The 19,913-nt window shown below is 39.1% G+C and overlaps 1 protein-coding gene across 4 annotated transcripts in view; it reads right to left on the bottom strand.

Moving 5' to 3' along the window:
* Kdm2a (lysine demethylase 2A) overlaps positions 1 to 19,913 on the bottom strand; it is an 81,985-nt gene that overhangs the window by 32,535 nt on the left and 29,537 nt on the right. For 3 of the 4 annotated variants that reach the window (XM_029472319.2, XM_029472320.2, XM_021151213.3), the window contains 7 exons: positions 12,713 to 12,851; positions 11,710 to 11,788; positions 11,274 to 11,320; positions 6,649 to 6,827; positions 2,418 to 2,524; positions 1,883 to 1,976; positions 331 to 484 (listed from right to left, as the gene is read on the bottom strand). In XM_029472319.2, coding sequence (XP_029328179.1) covers positions 331 to 484; positions 1,883 to 1,976; positions 2,418 to 2,524; positions 6,649 to 6,827; positions 11,274 to 11,320; positions 11,710 to 11,788; positions 12,713 to 12,851 — 799 coding nt within the window. Of the gene's footprint in view, positions 1 to 330; positions 485 to 1,882; positions 1,977 to 2,417; positions 2,525 to 6,648; positions 6,828 to 11,273; positions 11,321 to 11,709; positions 11,789 to 12,712; positions 12,852 to 19,430; positions 19,611 to 19,913 lie in introns of those variants that run through there. The other variant, XM_021151214.3, reaches the window with a different exon arrangement.

The raw sequence follows: 19,913 nt of genomic DNA, 5'->3' as shown, positions 1-19,913 counted from the left end.
TGTTTTCAGACACACCAGAAGAGGGCATTAGATCCCATTATAGATGGTTGTGAGCTACCATGTGGTTGCTGGGAATTGAACTCAGGACCTCTGGAAGAGCTCTTAATGGTGCTCTTAATCACTGAGCTGTCTCTCCAGGCCTTGTTATTTGTTTTTAAATACATATTCTCTGTGTGTACTTCATAAAAACAGGAAAACACCATTTTTTGCTGCTGACTGTACAGTCATGCACATACAATGCTTCACTGGGCACTGAATTCAGAGCCTTGGTCATAATCGGCATTCTTTAAGAAACTTAGAAAGCAACCTACTTTCCCCTACTTTGCTTACCTGAGGGAATAACGAAGGTATAGCCCTGCTTGAGCTCAATTCGTTGGCAATCTGACACCCGGTCACCCAGAAAGATGTCTCCCTGTTTCCCTGATAGCAGCCAATTCTCGTACAGCTCCAGGTTGTGGGCTGTAGGGGGGATGAGCCAGAAGACCTGTGAGTTAAAAAACTTCAGTCTGTTAACAGCTATTGACATGATCCAGTCGTCTCCCTCAACTGATAAACAGGCACAAAGAGGATTGGAAGGTAGAAGACTTGTCTATCTGGGTAGTTCAGGACCCAAAGAAACAGATCTTTCTTGCCATTCACTTGATCTGACAGCATCTAGATTTCCTGGGACTGTGGCAGTAGAAGAATCCTGAACACTAAGAGAAAATGGCCTTGGGCTTATTATGTGGGTAACTTCTTTTCTTTTTTTCTTTTTGAAACAAGGTTTTTCTGTTTAGCCCTGGATGTACTGGAACTCACTCTATAGACCAGGCTGGCCTTGAACTCAGAAATCCACCTGCCTCTGCCTCCCAAGTGCTGGGATTAAAGGCATGCGCCACTACTGCCTGGTGGGTAATTTCTTAATAACTAGCTAGAGGCTTAAACAGCTCAGTTATTTAGACATAATTAATTAACTCTAAGATATTGTTCTAGGCTGCTCTGTCTTCTTTTTATTTTTTAAGATTTTTAAATTATTATTATACGTAAGTACACTGTAGCTGTCTTCAGACACACCAGAGGAGGGCAACAGATCTCATTATGGATGGTTGTGAGCCACCATGTGGTTACTGGGATTTGAACTCAGGACCTCTGGAAGAGCAGTCAGTGCTCTTAACCGCTGAGCCATCTCTCCAGCCCTAGGCTGCTCTGTCTTAATGTAGTAACTAAGATCAATAGGACAAAATTATGATCCCATCTACACAAATTTAAGTAAACAAAAGAACTTTGGATACAGAGGTCCAGATGTTCCATGTTAAGTTCTTGTTTTCATTCCCGCTCTGTTTCTGCTAATAGATGTAGTTCCTCCAAGTGGAGAAATGGCTAATACCACAAACCTCTGCTTTTACCTCTAGATTGTAATTCTGATATACTATTTAGAAAAACTCATTAGGAGATAGAATATATATTATTATCAGAATTTAACTCTTTTATAATTGAAGGTACTTTTTCCAATCCTTAAAAAGACTTAATGCTCCCTTTGGTCACATTTCAGAACAATACCTCCAGACAGGGAGAGGTGGCTGAATTCTAATTTGCTGGACTTTTGGTTAATATATCCAAAACTTATGCTCTCTTCCTCTACATTACTTTTCTTACAGATACAAAAATGATACTGAACTCCTAAAACTACCTCTTCAGCTTTACCTAGAAACCTTTTGCTTTAAGAACTGGCCAAATATTGGTAGAATGACACTGGCCTACTAAAACTCCACTCCACACAGGTAACCATCTGCAATTCTCCTCTGATAGGGACGGATGATGTTTCCTAGTGTTATATTACGAGGTTTCCAGAGTACATTAAGCATTCAAATCATTTCTAATTCCAATCCTACTATGACCATACCTTTCCACCTTGGTGGATGTGATACCAAACAGAAGTACCTCCAAAATCCACATGGAAGTCAGTATAGCAGCCTCGAACACTCATTAGACAGTACCTGCCCCAAAGAGAAGCAGCAGCATTAATTAGTACACTGAGAAAGAGACCTACCCCCCAAAAGGACATTCTCTTCCTAGTGAACCCCTCTACTTGGCATCTAATAAACTTCTAGTAGGTTTTCTTTCTTTCCTTTTTGGGAGGTTTGAGGCAAGGTTTCCTGGCTGTCCTGAATTTGCTACTAGAGCAGGCTGGCCCTGAAACTCTACATCAAGGCATGGCACACCATATCTTCTTAAAGGAATTCAGTTCTATGTCACATTTTCAGGACCATAAAATCTTTCCCCTTTATTATGAGATCATGTGCTATGTAATTTCTCACATACTCTTACCAATTTGATGATTAAAAACAGCAAAGCTAGAAAAGGGATGGCCTATTCCTTGTTATCAATGCTGTACCTCACAGAACACTGAGGAAAGTGCACAAGAACAAGTCACTTACTTTTGCACTTTAGGGTACTGCATCTCTAAGATGGCATTTGTTGATTCAGTTTGACTTTCTTTCAAGTGCCTTGGCCACATGTTATCTACCCAGTCAATGAAATCCACCTTTAAAAAAAAGAGAGAGAGAGAGAGAGACATTTAGGGTCCAAGAAAAGCAGTGAGATTCCAGAGGTTTTTTTTTTGTTTGTTTGTTTTTTTTTTTTTTTTTTTTTTTAGTATAGAATAGTTCAGGGCATGGGGAGGGGAGTTGAGAGAGTAGAAGAGGCAGAAAAAGGCAGAGAGAGGGAGAGAGTAGAGAAGTAGAGGCCAGCCATGACCACGTGGAGAGAGAGGGGGAAGGGTATGGGGTCAAAGGAAGAGCAAGGGAGCGAGAGGCAAGAGAGAGGCAAGAGTAAGAGCAAGTTACAGAGAATTTGAAGGTCAAGAAAGCAACTCCTTTAGATGTACACTGCATATAATAACATTTAAAAACCCATGAGCCTTAGAGTCAAAAGACAAATGCTCTGTAAATGGATAAAAGAGAGAAGTGGTCCCAGTAACATAATTGTACAGCCAGCTCTGCTCAAAATGGATTCATTAAAGACATTTTATAACTAGAAACTTTCTTCTGTCAATATTGGTATAATAGAGGTTGAAAACATGCTTATATGTAAAATTTTTAAGAGGTAGTTTCTGAGGATACAACGATGAGGGCTGAAGATGACCTAGTTTGATCCCTAGGACTTACATTGTGGAAAGGACAATCTATTCTCATACATGTGTACCATGATGTATGTGCACATGCACACACACTTATAAAATAAATGTATTTTTCTAAAAAAAATAGTAGATCAAAGAGGAAAAAAAAGAAATTTAGTATGTGACATAGAAACTACTGAGTTAGCAATTATAAGTTCCTGATTTATCAAAAATCTGAGAGCAAAGGGATAGTTTGTTTAGCTCTAGTCTTTGAAATGGCTGGACATGCTAGTGCATATATTAATCCCAGCACTCAGAAGGCAGAGCCAGGAGGATCTGAGTTCCAGGTCAGCAAGCCAGGTATACATAGTGATTCTGAAAAAAGAAAAAGAAAGTCAAAGAAAGGGGTGGGGGAGAATGATGAAGGACGGATAGGCCGATAATACAACTAGAGAGATGTTTATGTTCCATACCTAACACCCATATCGCAGCTCACAACCACCACAACACAAAACACCTGGACCAAACAACCATACACATAAAAATAAAATAATTACAACAAAACAAAAAGCCAGATGTGGTGGCGCACGCCTTTGATCCCAGCACTTGGGAGGCAGAGGCAGGCGGATTTCTGAGTTCGAGGCCAGCCTGGTCTACAGAGTGAGTTCCAGGACAGCCAGGGCTACACAGAGAAACCCTGTCTCGAAAAACAAAAACAAAAGCAAAAAAACCAAAAAACCAAAAAGCAAAACAATAAGAATAACAACAAAAACTAAGAGCTGGGCAGTGGTGGTGCTCACCTTTAATCTCAGCACTCAGAGGAAGAAGCAAGTGAATCTCTGTGAGCCAGAGGCCAGCTTGAACTACAGAGTTAGTTCTAGGACAGACAAGGCTATGCAGAGAAATCCTTTCTCAAAAAAAAAAAAAAAAAAAAAAAAAAAAAAAAAAAACTACAAACCAAACCAACCAACCAACCAAACCAACCAAACCAACCAAACCAACCAAACCAACCAACAAACTAAAAGAGTCAAACCTAGAGAGACTCAGGATACAAAGTAGACTTCATATATGAATGGTTTTAATGTTCCCAAATTTTAATAATCAAGCTCTATATTTATAGCAGTAATCATCTTTATATTAAATTCTAGAACTATTAAGGAATACATTTATAAGCAATGCAACTATAATTCTCATGTTGTTTTCTGTTGTTTGAGACAAAAGCTTACTCTGCAGTATAGGCAATCCTCTTGTCTCTACCTCCCAAATGCTGGGATAACACACAAGGACCACCATGCTTTGGCTTCATGTTTCCTTTGACTGAATTCTTTATTAAAAAAATGAACATTATTAAAAATGGCATAAACCATTATCTTAGCACTTGGGGTAGGTGTATTTATGCTAACTAATATAGGAAAGATTCTTGTCATTCTTGTGGGAAATAAGCCTATTTTTATGAGAATCTCTGCTTTTAGCTGAATATCTGGTCCAATAATACACAATGAAAAAAGCTGGGCACAGTGGCAAATACCTTTAATCCCAGCACTGGGAAAACATAGGCAAACACATCTCTGAGTTTGAGGCCAGCCTGATCAACATAGTTAGTTCCAAGACAGCCATAGCTACACAGAGAGACCTGTCTTCAAAACCTAAAAAAAACTAAAAACAAAACGAAATATACACTGACTCATCAAACTAGCAAAATATTGAGTTATTTTTCTCTTTGCTATACATACCAATAAACTATAGTTATGGTATTGGAAACTATTAGCTGTAGTCTACCTAGAGTAAACACATTACTAGCAAATACCATATATTAATTTTGGAAAGCAAAGGGTCTAATCAAGACCTTCTTTTTTGACTTCCATGTAGCTGAAACCACCATACCTGGCTTGAATTCACAGTCAGGAATTAAGGGAGGAGAGACTCAAAAATAAATAGGTATATTTTAAAAGTGAAGCTAACTCCACTTCCTGAATAGCTTTCCCAATAGACTAGATAGCCAGCATTTTACCCAAACATAGATAAAATGAAAACTAACTTTAGTAGTTTAGTAGGGTATCAAAAACTAATGAAACCAACTCATAGTAATAACTCATAGTTTTACCTACTAAATCCTACAATATGTTACATAAAATTCTCACCTAGTGAATGAAGTTGATGGATTGGGGGTACAAAATTCACCTTGCTCTAAACAAAATTTCCCTTCATTTTTGTTCTTTATTTTTTGCACTGGGTCTCTCTTATACAGCACAGGCTGTCTTGGAACTAGCTATGCAGACCATGCTGGCCCCAAACTCAAGAGAGACTCCCCTACTTCTGTCTCCTGTGTGCTGGGATTAAAGCTTATGCCACCAAACATGGCACACATTCCCAAACCTAACCCAATTAATTCCCTTAAGTTTCTTAGCAGACATAAACCTATAGCATAGAAATTCTTTTAAGCCAGTTTCCCAGTAACACTTTAAGATTCTTATCTATCACTGAAAGACCAAGCTCCCAATTAAGTTCTTGGTGAAATTAAATGATTTTGGAAAATGAATTCTTCTAACAATGAAAGTTACTGTTATCCAATACTTTCCCCCACATTTAGCTTAATTTTGGCATGTATAGAGCTATAAAAATTCTTCCAGTATAAAGACCTTCTATTGAAAATGCAAATGTGGTTCCCTGCCCTGACCACCCACAGCAGTCAGGAGAGTTGGCCATGTCCCTTGCCAGAGATCAGGCCCTGCACCATCAATGCCCGTGCTCACCTACAGTAGTCAGTAGTTGGGAGAGTTGAACCTAAGAGTTTGAGATTAAGGACTAGCCCTGCTTCCTCACTGGCAAAGACACAGGAGAGCCAGCCCTGAGAATATGAGTGGGAGAGCTAGTCCAGCCTCTTACAGGCTGCAGCACTTGGGAGGTTCGGTAGAGCAGTCCAAGGGCATGAGAGCAGGAAAGCTGACCCTGCTTCCTGCTGATGGCAGCATTGGGTGGCCTATCTGGAACCATGCTAGACAGAGGAAGCCTGCACACTGACAAACTCTCAGCTACCACCCAAGACCAGATTCAGGGCTCTGAGGTGGCCCAAAATCTTAAATTTTTATCATCTGCTAACAATTAGGAGTCATGAAAAGGCCAGTCCTACTGATTAACAGTGCAGGACCTCTACGACACAGGGAGGGAGACAAGACAGCTGTGAAAAGTCTTGGTAAGGATCCAATATTGATGGTGTCACAGAAGCCAGAGATCTTGAAACAGACCAATTACTTACTGCAATGAACATTTGTAAGTGAAGATGTGTGGACAGAGGGACAGACTGTAGAACAAACTGTGACTGTGACATGCTACAGCTTCCACAATGAGATCTTTGCTGTTTTATTTTAGAAAGGAAGTTGCAAGGGTAAAGGGCAGTTATGAGGAGATGGGGAGGTGAGCAAGACAGGGGTTCATGATGTGAAGCACATACACACAAATCAATAAGCTTTAAGGAAGAGAGGGAAGAGGGAAGAGAGAGAGAGAGAGAGAGAGAGATAAAAGATAAATGAGAATGTGGGGAAAAAACTAACCGTGGAAGGCCGCTGCACCATATTCTCAAGCCTGGTGTGGCTAAACTCTAGGCTGATAACATTATAGAGTTTTTCTCGCTCTTCCTCTGGAGTCTCATAGTATCGTGTCCATTGTGCCATGGTCATTTCAATCCCCTTCTGTGTGTTCACATCCATGACATCCACCATCCGACGACTCCCTACATGAAAGGAGTTGAAGCCATAGTTACTAACAAACCATCCTTTGTTAAGATAATTAGTAATACACAAGGAAATTACTTGAGAAGGATAATCATAACCACATCAGAGAACAACACGACTCATCAGTCCCTGGGTCACGTTACTACACTATCCAGCACTGGTTCTCTTCTTCAATACGTCACTTAACCCTACAATTCGACATGATAACTGTCAGTATTTATCTCAAATGTGAAACAACAGGGACCAGGTAACTTGCAAGACAAAAGACTTGAGATATACTGTTTCAGTGACGGTTTAAAGACTGTTTCAAGAGTATGAATTAAGGGTTGTGCATGTGCACACGCCTTTAATCCCAGTACTTGGCAGGCAGAGACAGGTGGATCTCTGGGGCTTTGAGGCCAGCCTGGTCTACAAAGGAAATTCCACGACAGCCATGCATCTGTTACACAAAGAAATCTTATCTTGAACCTCCCCCCTACCCCCGACAAAAAAAAAAAAAAAAAAAAAAGAGAAAGAAATGTGAGTTAGTGGGTACCAGTTTAAACTTATCTATTTTCAGTTGGTTTCTCCAGTCCTGTCAATAATTTTTAATATAAAACTTCTTTACATTTAGTCCATATTACAGTCTGATAAAGTTACTATGTAAACACAGTGTCAGTCTTCCTCAAGCATAACAACAACAAAACACAGTGTGCTGAGTGTGCTGGTGTTGGTGCTTAACTTTAATCCCAGCACTCAGTAGCAGGAGCATCTCTATAAATTTAAAGCAAACTGCTCTACATAGTTCCAAACCTATGATACACAGTGAGATCCTGATAAGAGAGAATGAGCAAGTGCTGTCCAACATGTAAGACTAAACCTCCCTATAAGCACGTCAGGTAGCAGAAGGAAAAAGACTATATGCTAAAAGGTTAAAAAGAATGAAATCACACAAACCAACATGGAAAGTGTGCCATGTACAAGAACTCACAGATGAATGGCTACTGCTATGTAATTCTAGGTGTGTCAAACACTGACTAGATACATCCTGATCTAGGGGCTACAGGGGAGAGAGAATGAGAAATGACTGCTTAACAGACTTTTTTGGGGGTGATAAATTCTAGTAGTAGATAGTGGTGATAGCTGTACAATTAGGGTCAGGTTGTCAGGTTTTTTGGCAAGTACTTTTACACACTGAGCTATCATCCCAGAGAACTAACTGTCCATCTAGTTACCGCTATTATGATTTTTCCTACTTGCTCCTTTCCTCTCTTTCTTCTATTATTCCCCAAAATATATATTAGTCTGCTTGATGCTACCCTTCTTGTCATCACATGTCTGTTTAGGGTTGCTATAATAAAATACTAGAGAGTCACATGGCCCAGGGTGCCTGGAACTCATGTTCATCTTGCCTCTCAAATGCTGAGATTTTTTTTATGAGTGCAAACCACACTTGGATTGTATATTTAAGACAGCTTCTTTTTAATCTTACTTTTTTCTCTGTGTGGGCATTCTCTGAATATGTCATTGTACCATTATGCTATTTTAGGGGTTTTTTGTTTGTTTGGTAGGTTTTTTTGGGGGGGGTTAAAGGGGGTTCGAGGCAGGGTTTCTCTATGTAGCCCTAGTTATACTTGAACTCACTCTGTAGACCAGGCTATCCTCAAAAAACTCAAGAGATCCAACTTCTTCTGCCTCTGGAGTGCTAGGATTAAAGGTGTGTACAGCCACCACAGCCACCAGGTATCTACCAGCCCTTTGTATTTGTTTTTTGAGATAGGGTTTTTCTATTATGTTCTCCCTGTGCCACTACATCTGCCTTTTAGCAGCCTTTAAGTCCTATAGAAGTCATTGGGGTCAAATATAAGGGCATCATAACAGCTTGGAGATGGTATAAAAACAGCTCCCTACTCTTATGTCTATACATTTTGTCAGAAGTAGAAATCTGCAATCACAGTATAAGTGTCAAATATTTAAATGACAAGACCCATCCTGGCTCCTTAAAGTTATGTGTCATGCTTTTGAAAAAACATGCACATCTGTTTTCTTGGGTTCCAGTTGGTGAGGGCTGGAGGTTGTAGAAAAGTGGTTAATGGGCTGGTGAGATGGCTCAGTGGGTAAGAGCACCCGACTGCTCTTCCGAAGGTCCAGAGTTCAAATCCCAGCAACCACATGGTGGCTCACAACCATCCATAATGAGATCTGACTCCCTCTTCTGGAGTGTCTGAGGACAGCTACAGTGTACTTACATATAATTAATAAATAAATAAATCTTTAAAAAAAAAAAAAAGTGGTTAATACTATAGTAAAACCTGAAATTAACTTTATTGTCTGAATCTTTCCCTGGAAGTTGCATGCCTTCAACAGAATTCCACAATAGTTATATTAGATAGACTCTGTCAGGGCAATAATCAAGTAGATGGAGAATGCTCTCATCCTCTTCCCAGAATCCTCTCTTATGAGTACGTACTTTAAAGTTATCACAGGTGACTCTTGTGGAGGGCATTGGTGAACCACAACCATAAGAATATCTAAGAAGGGAGCTAGAGAGAGTTTCAGCAGTAAAGAGCAGGGGCTATTCTTTCAGAGACCCAAGTTCTACTTTCAGCACCCATGTTAGGTGGCTCACGACTACCTGTAACTCCAGAGGATCGAACCCTTCTTACTCTGTGAGCACATGTATTCATGGAAACCATCAACACACACATATATAGCACTAAAACATAAGCCTGCTAGGTATGGTGGTAGCCTACAATTTTAATCTCAACACTGAGTAGGAAAACACATGTAGATCTCTTGAGTTTGAGCCAGATCTGGTCTACAGAGAGAGTTCCAGGACAGCAGCCAGGGCTACATAGAAAAACCCTGTCTCATGGAAAAAAATGAAATAACCAAACAGAAAGCTCTGGCTGTCTACTGCCTATGATCTAGGAAGTTACTTTCCTGAAGGCTGACTAAGAAAGAACTGAGAAGATGAAGAGATAACCCAGTTGCTGAAAGAATAGTTATCTAGCATAGACAAAGCCCTGGATATGATCCCAGCCCCACATAAGCTTGGTATGGTGACAAATGCCTGTAACTATAAAGCACCCAAAGGTGGGGACAGGTAGGTAATTAGTTTAAGGTCACTCTTAGTTACACAATGAGTTTGAGATTAGCTCAATATACCTAATTGAACCTCTCTGTCTAGAAACAACAACAAAAATAAGTGATAAGTGAACTTTTAAAAAAATAATGTATTTATTTTTATTTTATGTACATTGCTGTTTTGACTGCATGTATGTCTGTGTGAGGGTGTTGAACCCTCTGGAACAAGAGTTACAGATAGGGGCTGGTGAGATGGCTCAGTGGGTAAGAGCACCCGACTGCTCTTCCGAAGGTCAGGAGTTCAAATCCCAGCAACCACATGGTGGCTCACAACCATCCGCAACGAGATCTGGCTCCCTCTTCTGGAGTGTCTGAAGGCGGCTACAGTGTACTTACATATAATAAATAAATCTTTAAAAAAAAAAAAAAAGAGTTACAGATAGTTTTGAGCTGGCACATGGGTGCTGAGAATTGAACCCAGGTCCTCTGGATGAACAGTCAATGTTCTTAACTGCTAAGCCACCTCTTTCCAGCCTGTTAAGTGAAGTTCTACAATGTTGAGTACTCACAAATTATCTAAGCCTCCTAAAAGAGTTCTGATTGGAAGGACAGGTAAGGATTTTGATAACTCAATAGATTTACTGATCACATAATTCACAAGTTGTGCTAGTTACCAAGAAAAGCATGTATCTAGGTGCTCAGAAGGTAACACGAGCATTAGGGCATGAGTAATACTGGCATCAGAGAATTAAGACTGTCAGTGACTGTCACCTCTCAAGATGGAGCAAGATTATCCAGCAGTTTAACAGGGATCCACGTGGCCAAAAAGCGGTGCTATTCTAATTTCCAAAGTAAGAAATAGAACTATTGTGTTCCATAGACTAGCAAGAGTCAGAAGAGCTCCTTTTGCTCATGTTTGTTGGAAACACAGACAACTCAATACCATTTTACTGCATTTTCACAGAATATAACAGTTATCTTCCATGCCTAGGAGTTAGATGAACTAAATTTTAAAAAGTTTTTGCTTTTGAGAAAAATTTCTCCTCAACATATATTTCCTATCTCTTCCTTATAGAATTGTTTTCTTTTTTTGTTTGTTTTTTTCTTTTTTTTTTTCTGAGACAGGGTTTCTCTGTGTAGCCCTGGCTGTCCTGGAACTCACTCTGTAGACCAGGCTGGCCTTGAACTTAGAAATCAGCCTGCCTCTGCCTTCCGAGTGCTGGGATTAAAGGCGTGTGCCACCACGCCCAGCTGTTTTTTTAAATGTCCTTTAAGGAAAATTCTGAGCTGCTAATTAAACAATTCTTTCTAATAAAAAATATATTTTAAGGTTCCTAAACCTCAAAGATGAAGAGGCAGGCCAAAAGTTTGTTACTTACCCACACACATTTTGACATCATTCACTGTGAAGTCTGGATCCGGCATCCTATGAAATAAACACCAGTAAATAAGAAGCACATCTTTAGCCAGTGTGGATCTGCAAAGTTTGAGGCACTTTCCAAAAACACCATTAGGTTTAAATACTTTTTAAATATAAATGATTATACATTTTTATAGGAAGAAATCCCACAATGTTAGCAGCAATTCTATCAGACTGATAGACTCAAGAGACTTACCCTTTTTTGAAGTTCATCTACATTTTTTATTTCTAGGTATATGAATCACCAGTGAAACAAGAATCATATTTCACAAAGTAACTGGGAAATTATTTTCAATTTCCTACTGCTCTGGGTTCTCAAATTCGCCACTGTCCAAATCCCCGAGTGTAAAAGCCATTTTGCAACCATCTCAGGCCTAGGACCAGAGAGCACTTACTTTATTCCAAGTCCATCAGAATTCTTGAAAATGAGAGGGTCTCTCAAGCCACCCCGCTGGATATACTCTACATTAAAATCTGAAACCATGGGGAAAAATTAGAAAGAGAAGAATCATTGAAAAAAATGATAAAAGAAATTTTAAGTAAAAAGGTATTTATAGTGTTTGTTACTCTGTGCATACAATATTTTACATCTCTTTTTTTTTTTTTTTTTTTTTTTTTTTTTTTTTTTTTGGTTTTTTGAGACAGGGTTTCTCTGTGTAGTCGTGGCTGTCCTGGAACTCACTCTGTAGCCCAGGCTGGCCTCGAACTCAGAAATCCGCCTGCCTCTGCCTCCCGAGTGCTGGGATTAAAGGCGTGCGCCACCACGCCCGGCTCTACATCTCTTATTAAATATGGAACGTATACTGAAAAATCAGGGCTTGTAGGTAGTTGTTTTAATGAGTCACTTCATACATCCTAATTAGAAATTATGTCTCTTAATGGCTAAAATAGTCTGAACATTATATGTCCTATTTATCCACAGTTTCCTAAGGGTCAAGGCTACATAACACATAAGGAACCCAACAACATAAAAGAAATTTCATTGTACTTTTTTGTTTTGATCTCTTTCTCCCTCTCCTTCTATCCAAAGTTTCACGTAGCACAGTCTGGCCTTTAACTTACCATTACTTATACTTATTCATACATTATAACTTATACATAGACCATTCCTGATCCTTCTGTTTCTATCTCCAAAGTGCAACGATTACAGGCATGTGCCATCATACCTGTGCCATTTTTAGTTAATCCCAAGCCAAGAAATCAGAAAAAGGAAAAGGTGTTTTTCCCAGTAACATTCTTATTCTAATAAAAGATTGCTTTCAAATTTGGCAGAGAATGAGCATTATGAGTCAAAATAAATATCAACAGGTAATATTTTAACGTTGTACAGTTGCTAAAATCTAAAGTTGATGACTCTTACACCAAGGGGTTCAGGGTCTGAATCAAAATGATACTGACCTTTTCCCTCCATAAAAGTAACAAAATTGGCATTATATTTGTTGGTTTGGAGCTTCTCTTCCAAGTCAAAAGTTCTTTTCCCTTCAATTTCATCATCTGAAATGCCATCATCTTCATAGCGACGACGCATGGTACCACGCTGTGGAAAAAAAGGATACAAAGATAAAAATCATGCACTTTTCCTTCCTCTCTACCAAGCAGTCAGTGCTCCCCACGTGGAGAATGTGACTTCCAGTCTTGGTTGTTAGTTCAAAGCATTCACGTTCCTTTCTCTAAGCTCAGATTGGCTGATATTCTCAAAATGCACAAAATAAAACAAAGTTGTAATAAACCACTGGGCTTCCAACCTGTGAAGTTTATAGGTTTTTGTTTCTGTTTTGTTTTGTTTGCTTTTAAGATAGGATTTCTTTGTGTAGCCCTGTTTGTCTGAAATTCTTTAGATCACAGTGGCCTAAAACTCAGCTGAATTTTATTTCTGCTACCTCTTTAAGCCTAGAGATATAAATTCACAATAAAAAACCAACTCAAACCTACTAAATACCTATCATAGCTCCTCAGAATAAGGACATTTAAAAACACTTAAATAAGGGCTGGAAAATTAGCTCAGTGCTTAACAGTTGCATACTACTCTTTCAGTTTCCAGTACCCATGTTTGACAGCTCACAATTACCTGTAACTCTAGCTCCAGAGGATCTGATGCCACCATCTGTCATTGCAGAATAGCACTCACATATGCACAAAATCATACACAGATACACACACTTTCATATGATTAAATATAAAAATATTTTAAAATGAATATATATATATATTTTGGTTTTTCGAGACAGGGTTTCTCTGTGTAGCTCTGACTGTCCTGGAACTCACTCTGTAGACCAGGCTGGCCTCAAACTCAGAAATCCGCCTGCCTCTGCCTCCCGAGTGCTGGGATTAAAGGCGTGTGCCACCACACCCGGCTAAAATGAATATATTATATTAAAAAGACATTCAAATATAAAGACAAAATTTTTCATTGAGAAGAATTTTTTGTTTTGTTTTGTGAGATAGGGTTTCTCTGTGTAGCCCTGGCTGTCCTGGAACTCACTCTGTAGGTGAGGCTGGCCTTGAACTCAGAAATCTGCCTGCCTCTGCCTCCCAAGTGCTGGGATTAAAGGAGTGTGCCACCACTGCCTGGAGAAGAAATTTAAATTTATAAAACAATCTTAATAGTAGCCTAAATTAGAGGTGGAAGAGATGGCTCAGCATTTAAAGAGCAAGCTCCAGGAGATCCAATACCCTATTCTAGAGGCACATGCAGAAACCTACGCTCATATATAATTAAAAATAAAATCCCTTTATAAAAATAGCCTAAATTAAGCACTTAAATTAATAGACCAACTCTATTTTTCTTCTTATCAAGAAGGCTAAACAAAATACTAACTAAAAGGCCATCAATACAGCTTTAAAAATGTGTCTCCAAAGACAATATACAAATAGAATCATTTCTCAAGAAAAGATATTCAGTATCATTCATCAATAGATATATGAAAACCAAACCCGGGCTGGAGAGATGGCTCAGTTGTTAAGAGCACTGACTGCTTTTCCAGAGGTCCTGAGTTCAAATCCCAGCAACCACATGGTGGCTCACAACCGTCTGCAATGGGATCCAATACACTCTTCTGGTGTGTGTCTGAAGACAGCTACAGTGTGCTCATAAATAAAAATAAATAAGATTTAAAAAACGAAACAAAACAAACCCATCAAACTACTTCACACACACCATGATAGATGTCATCATCATGACTGTCAATGTAGGTACAAGTATGGAAACATCTGTCTCTATACATCAACCATTACTACTTAGCATCAAATGATATGTGCCACAATGTGAAAACCTAAAGCTAAGTAAAAGAATCCAGATGTGATTTCATTCATACGAAATGAATTGGTAAATCCATTCAGCAGATTTGTTGTCAAAGGTCAGTTAGGTCAAGTGACTTTTAATAGTATGGGTCTCTTTCAAGAATAACGAAATTCTAGAATTAGTATTAGTGTTTACACACAGACAAACAGGCCCAGTCCCATTGTTGAAGAAGATGGCTAGCGAGTACAAGAAGACAAGCATGTAAAATTATGGTATATGTGTACATATGTGTATACATACTCGCATACACACACTTTCCCAAAAATAGTAAACTGTTTACAAAACTTGATTGTTTCATTACAGTTCATGATTTTAATGGGAAAAATCCTCTATCATTACAAAAACATTGAGACTCTTGGTCATTATGTTGACTTGATACTTTTTTGCTACCAAAATAATAAAAAGCTTGAACTAAGCAATGAAAACCACGTTTGATTTAAACTGAATTGCTTTAACAGATGACAAGAAAGGGATGCTGAATTAACACAGCTGGAAAAGGCTACACTTGTTTTTAACTCTGTTGAGTTTTTGTTTTTTTGAGACAGGTTCTTCCTCTATACAGGCCTAGCTGGCCTCAAACTCAAGATGTTCTTTCCTGTCTCTGCCAATATTGCATATGTTTTATTAAAGTTTGGTCAAGTTGGCCTGGAACAAGTTAAATCAATCTCTGCAGTAGACACTGACGGTATGAAAAAAATCTATCAAAGTAATTTAAACAAGGAGACTACAATAAAAATAAATAAATAAATATATAAATAAATATATAAATAAGGCATTCTCAAAAGGAGAGAACAAAAACCATTGGGTATAGTGGTGCACACCTTTAAGGCAGAGATCTCTGCCTTAAAGACCAGCTTTGTTTAGGAGTTCCAGGACAGCCAGGGCTATGTAGAGAGACTCTGACTAAAACAAAACAAAACTGTAAAAACTTGAGATTTGTGAAAGTTCATGTCCAGAAGAAGAAGCCTTAAAAGGAAATGAAGATGAAGAGTTGGCATTTAAGCTAGGCAGTGATGGTACACCCCTGTAATCCTAGCACTCTGGAAGCAGAGGCAAGCAGATCTCTATTGAGTTTGAGGCCAGTCTGGTCTACAGAGCTAGTTCCAGGTTAGCCAGGGCTACACAGAGAAACCCTGTCTCTTAAACCAAAAAAAAGAAAAAAAGAAAAAAGAACAAGAACAAGAGTTGGCATTTAAAGTTACATTTCCAACAAGCACACACTCTTGCCCCTCCCACCTCTACATCAGGATTCTAGCCAAGTTCATTTTCCTTGTAAGCATGTGTTAACCTCATTTATACCAACTAAAGTTAAAACAGAAAAACTATGGCTTTGTTTCTGAATGTACCAATAATTTTATTTATTTTTTATTTTTTTTTAATTAGGTATTTTCCTCAATTACATTTCCAATGCTATCCAAAAAGTCCCCAATACACTCCCCTCCCCGTCCCCCACCCACCCCCCCCCCCCACCCCTTGGCCCTGGCATTCCCCTGTACTGGGGCATATAAAGTTGGCAAGTCCAATGGGCATCTCTTTCCAGTGATGGCCGACTAGGCCATCTTTTGATACAATTGCAGCTAGAGTCAAGAGCTCTGGGGTACTGGTTAGTTCATAATGTTGTTCCACCTATAGGGTTGCAGATCCCTTTAGCTCCTTGGGTACTTTCTCTAGCTCCTCCATTGGGGGCCCTGTGATCCATCCAATAGGTGACTGTGAGCATCCACTTCTGTGTTTGCTAGGCCCCGGCATTGTCTCACAAGAGACAGCTATATCTGGGTCCTTTCAGCAAAATCTTGCTAGTGTATGCAATGGTACCAATAATTTTAAAAAGTTTTGTTTTGTCTTTAAAATAAAGTTTCCTTCAGGGGTTGAATCCTAAAATCCTGTGTTCATTCTCTTACTGTTGGTAAGCTACTTAATAATGCAGATAAAAAGAGATTATGAAACTGGGTTGTATTAGGATTAAATGAGGGAGAAAATGTAAGGAAACCATATAGGGAGATACGGTGCAATGAGGACAGTATTTGCCTAGCATGCATAAAACATTGGTTCTCTCAGCACCAAATAAAATCAAGTTTGGTGGCACATGCCTGTAATTCCAGATCTTGGGAGGTAGAGGCAGGGGATCATGATTCATCTTTGACTACAGAGTTCAGGGCTAGTCTAGGCTACACGAAACCCTATCTACATAACAATAAATTCCCAGTATTCAAATATATTAGCAACTGTGGTTCTGAAAATGAACCAGTTGTACTATACTTCTATTTTGCAAAAATAATCGCTTGTCTAGAGAGACAAGTCCTACATTATCTTCTCTTTAAATAATAGGTAAGATATTTCTCGTTCCCCAAGAAAGCCTCTAGTATTTCTAAGTTGAAACCTTACCTTCTTTAAGATCCTTATTTATCCAATTATAATAAATACTAACTGCAATTAAGTATGAAATGATCATGCTGATAAGGTGTTAGGAAAAGCCCCTGCTTCAAGTAGTAGAGTTGCTTAAAGAGAAGAAATATGCCTAACAAAAATTAAAAGATTCAAACACCCCTCTCTCTCCAGGATTTCTTTGTATAACAAGCCCTGGCTCTCCTGAGATTTACTCTATAGAACGGTGGACTCCAACGCAGAAGATTTCACCTCCTCCTACTCCTATGTGCTAGGATTAAAGGCATACTCCACCACTGCCCAGCCAGGGCTTTAAGAGTTTAAAAGACTAATACCGTTTCTACTTTCTTCTGTCTGCTTCCTGATTGTGGTTTAAGCTGTAAGCCTCATCTAATGCCCCAATCATCATGCCTACATTTCCCAGCCATGATGGTAAGACTCTTAAATCTCTGAAACCATAAGACCAAATAAATATAATGCCTTCAAAACTACACTTTATCACAGCAAGAGAAAAGTACCGATTATAATTTGCAACAGCAAAAATTTAATCAGGGAACTGGAGATTTACTCTATCAGAGGATCTGGGTTTGATTCTCAGGACCCACACAGTAGCTCACAGCCACCTATAGCTCTAGTTCCAGTGGATCTGATGTCCTCTTCTGGACTATTTGGATATCAGGCAAACACATAGTAGTAGAGAGACATACATGCAGGCAAAATACCCATACACATAAAATAAACAAAAACAAACCAGCAAATTGTATATTCCTGGAAACTTTTATTACAACTAAATATATCCATGTATCACTATGTTCTGCATATTTCTCAACATGGCCCTGGGTTCCATCCCAAGCACGGCTTAGGAAGAAAAAAAAAAGTCAGTGATGACAGTACATTTCAATACAACATACTAACCTTCCTAATGTATAACCTAAGCAGAACTGCACACAACCTATAATCTACAGACTGTAAACTAAGGCACTGAAGAAGTTGATCATCAGCTGTTCTCGCAATGAGCACTTAGTATTTCCTGCCACTTCAGAGCTGGCATTAGGATTACTGTTCTTAACATGAATTTACAGAATATCTTGGGTCAAAGGAACATTTAAGGGCCTGGCACGGCAGAACATGTGTATAATCAACCCCCAGCCTTTCACAGGTAGAATATATCGAGTATCAGGGCAGCCTGGGCTATACAGTGAATACAATGAATACAACGCCAGTCAAATATACATATCAAGACCACACTTTTTCTTTTCTTAAAGCAACATTTAAACAATGGCTCAAGTTGTATATCTCTTGATCTCTTGGCAGAAACATGTAGGCCCACATCAAGAAAACTGAAACAAACAGAAACTGCACAAGGTAAATGGCAAAACCTATCTTCAGGGGCTGGAGAGATGGTTCAGTGGGTAAGAGCACTGACTGCTCTACCGAAGGTCCTGAGTTCAAATCCTAGCAATCACATGGTGGCTCACAACTATCTGTAATGAGATCTGCTGCCCTCTTCTGATGGGTCTGAAGACAGCTACAGTGTACTTACATGTAATAGTAAATAAATAAATCTTAAAAAACAAAAAACAAAAACTCCCCTATCTTCAGCAGTTGAATCTACATAGCTGATACCCAGAGAACTCAACAAAAGTCTACCTTAGGGGACACGGACACATGGACACACACACACACAGAGGAGAGAAAGAGAGAGAGAGAGAGAGAGAGAGTGAGAGAGAGAGAGAGAGAGAAGACCAATAGCTGCTAGAGAGTAAAAGGGAATGTTCTATGAGCACAGCAGATTCTAAGGAGTAAAATAGCTCTGTATCTCTGTATAGTAATAAACTGGTCAACAGCTATAGAACTCAGGGCTGGAGAGATGGCTCAGTGGGTAAGAGCACTGACTGCTCTTCCAGAGGTCTTGAGTTCAAGTCCCAGCAACCACATGGTGGCTCACAACCATCTGTAATGGGATCTGATGCCCTCTTCTGGTGTGTCTGAAGACAGCTACAGTGTACTCATATACATAAAATAAATAATTTTTTTAAAAAAGCCATAGAACTCTGCAATAGAGTAAATACAGGGTTGGGGAGATAGTCCAGCTGTACAAACACTAGAACTGAAATCAAGAACACATAAGAAAGATAGGCATAGAGGTATAAATTTTTAATCTCAGAACTATGGAAGCCGTGACATAGGTAGACCCTGGAGCTATTTACCCAGCCAGTGAGTTAGTTCTAGCCAGTGAAGAACTCGTCTCAAATATAAAAATGGATGGCCCCTGAAGAGCAACAACCAAGGGAAAACTTCTGACTTCTACACAGAAACATATAGAAACTCAACATAAACTGGTGAGCGCGCGCGCACACACACACACAAAATTATCCTTATTAGCCCATCAATTCTAACAAATGTACCAAAGGAATAGAAGAATCTTACTAAGGATAACAGAATGGGGAAACTGTACTTCCTGCTCCATTATTGAACATGCCCGTAGTCCCAGCATTTGGAAGGCTAAAAAAGAAAGATTAAGAGTTCAAAGTCAGAAGCTGGGGTCCAGAGGACCTGGGCTTAAATTAAATCCTAGCACCTACATGATGGCAGCTAACAACTGTCTGTATAACTCCAGTTATAGAAGATCTGACACCCTGTTCTGGCCTCCTGAGGCACCATGTATGAGCAATGTACAGACATACATAAAAGCCTAACAGCCATAATTGTAATAAAAATAAATTGAAAAAATTTAGAACAATAAATTTCACAAACAAAACAAAACAAAACAAAACCAAGTAACAACTTAGGGTCTGAAGGTCTGACTCAATAGTATACCACCTTGCCTACCATGCACAAAACCCTGGGTTCCATTTCCAGCAATACAGCAAATAGGGTTGATTAATTTGAAAAAGTCAGTGGCAAGGGAAG

Source organism: Mus caroli, unplaced genomic scaffold, assembly GCF_978045245.1.
Source record: "Mus caroli unplaced genomic scaffold, Mus_caroli_1 scaffold_20, whole genome shotgun sequence".
In the NCBI taxonomy this organism is placed as follows: domain Eukaryota; kingdom Metazoa; phylum Chordata; class Mammalia; order Rodentia; family Muridae; genus Mus; species Mus caroli.
This window is presented reverse-complemented; position numbering and strand designations above follow the sequence as displayed.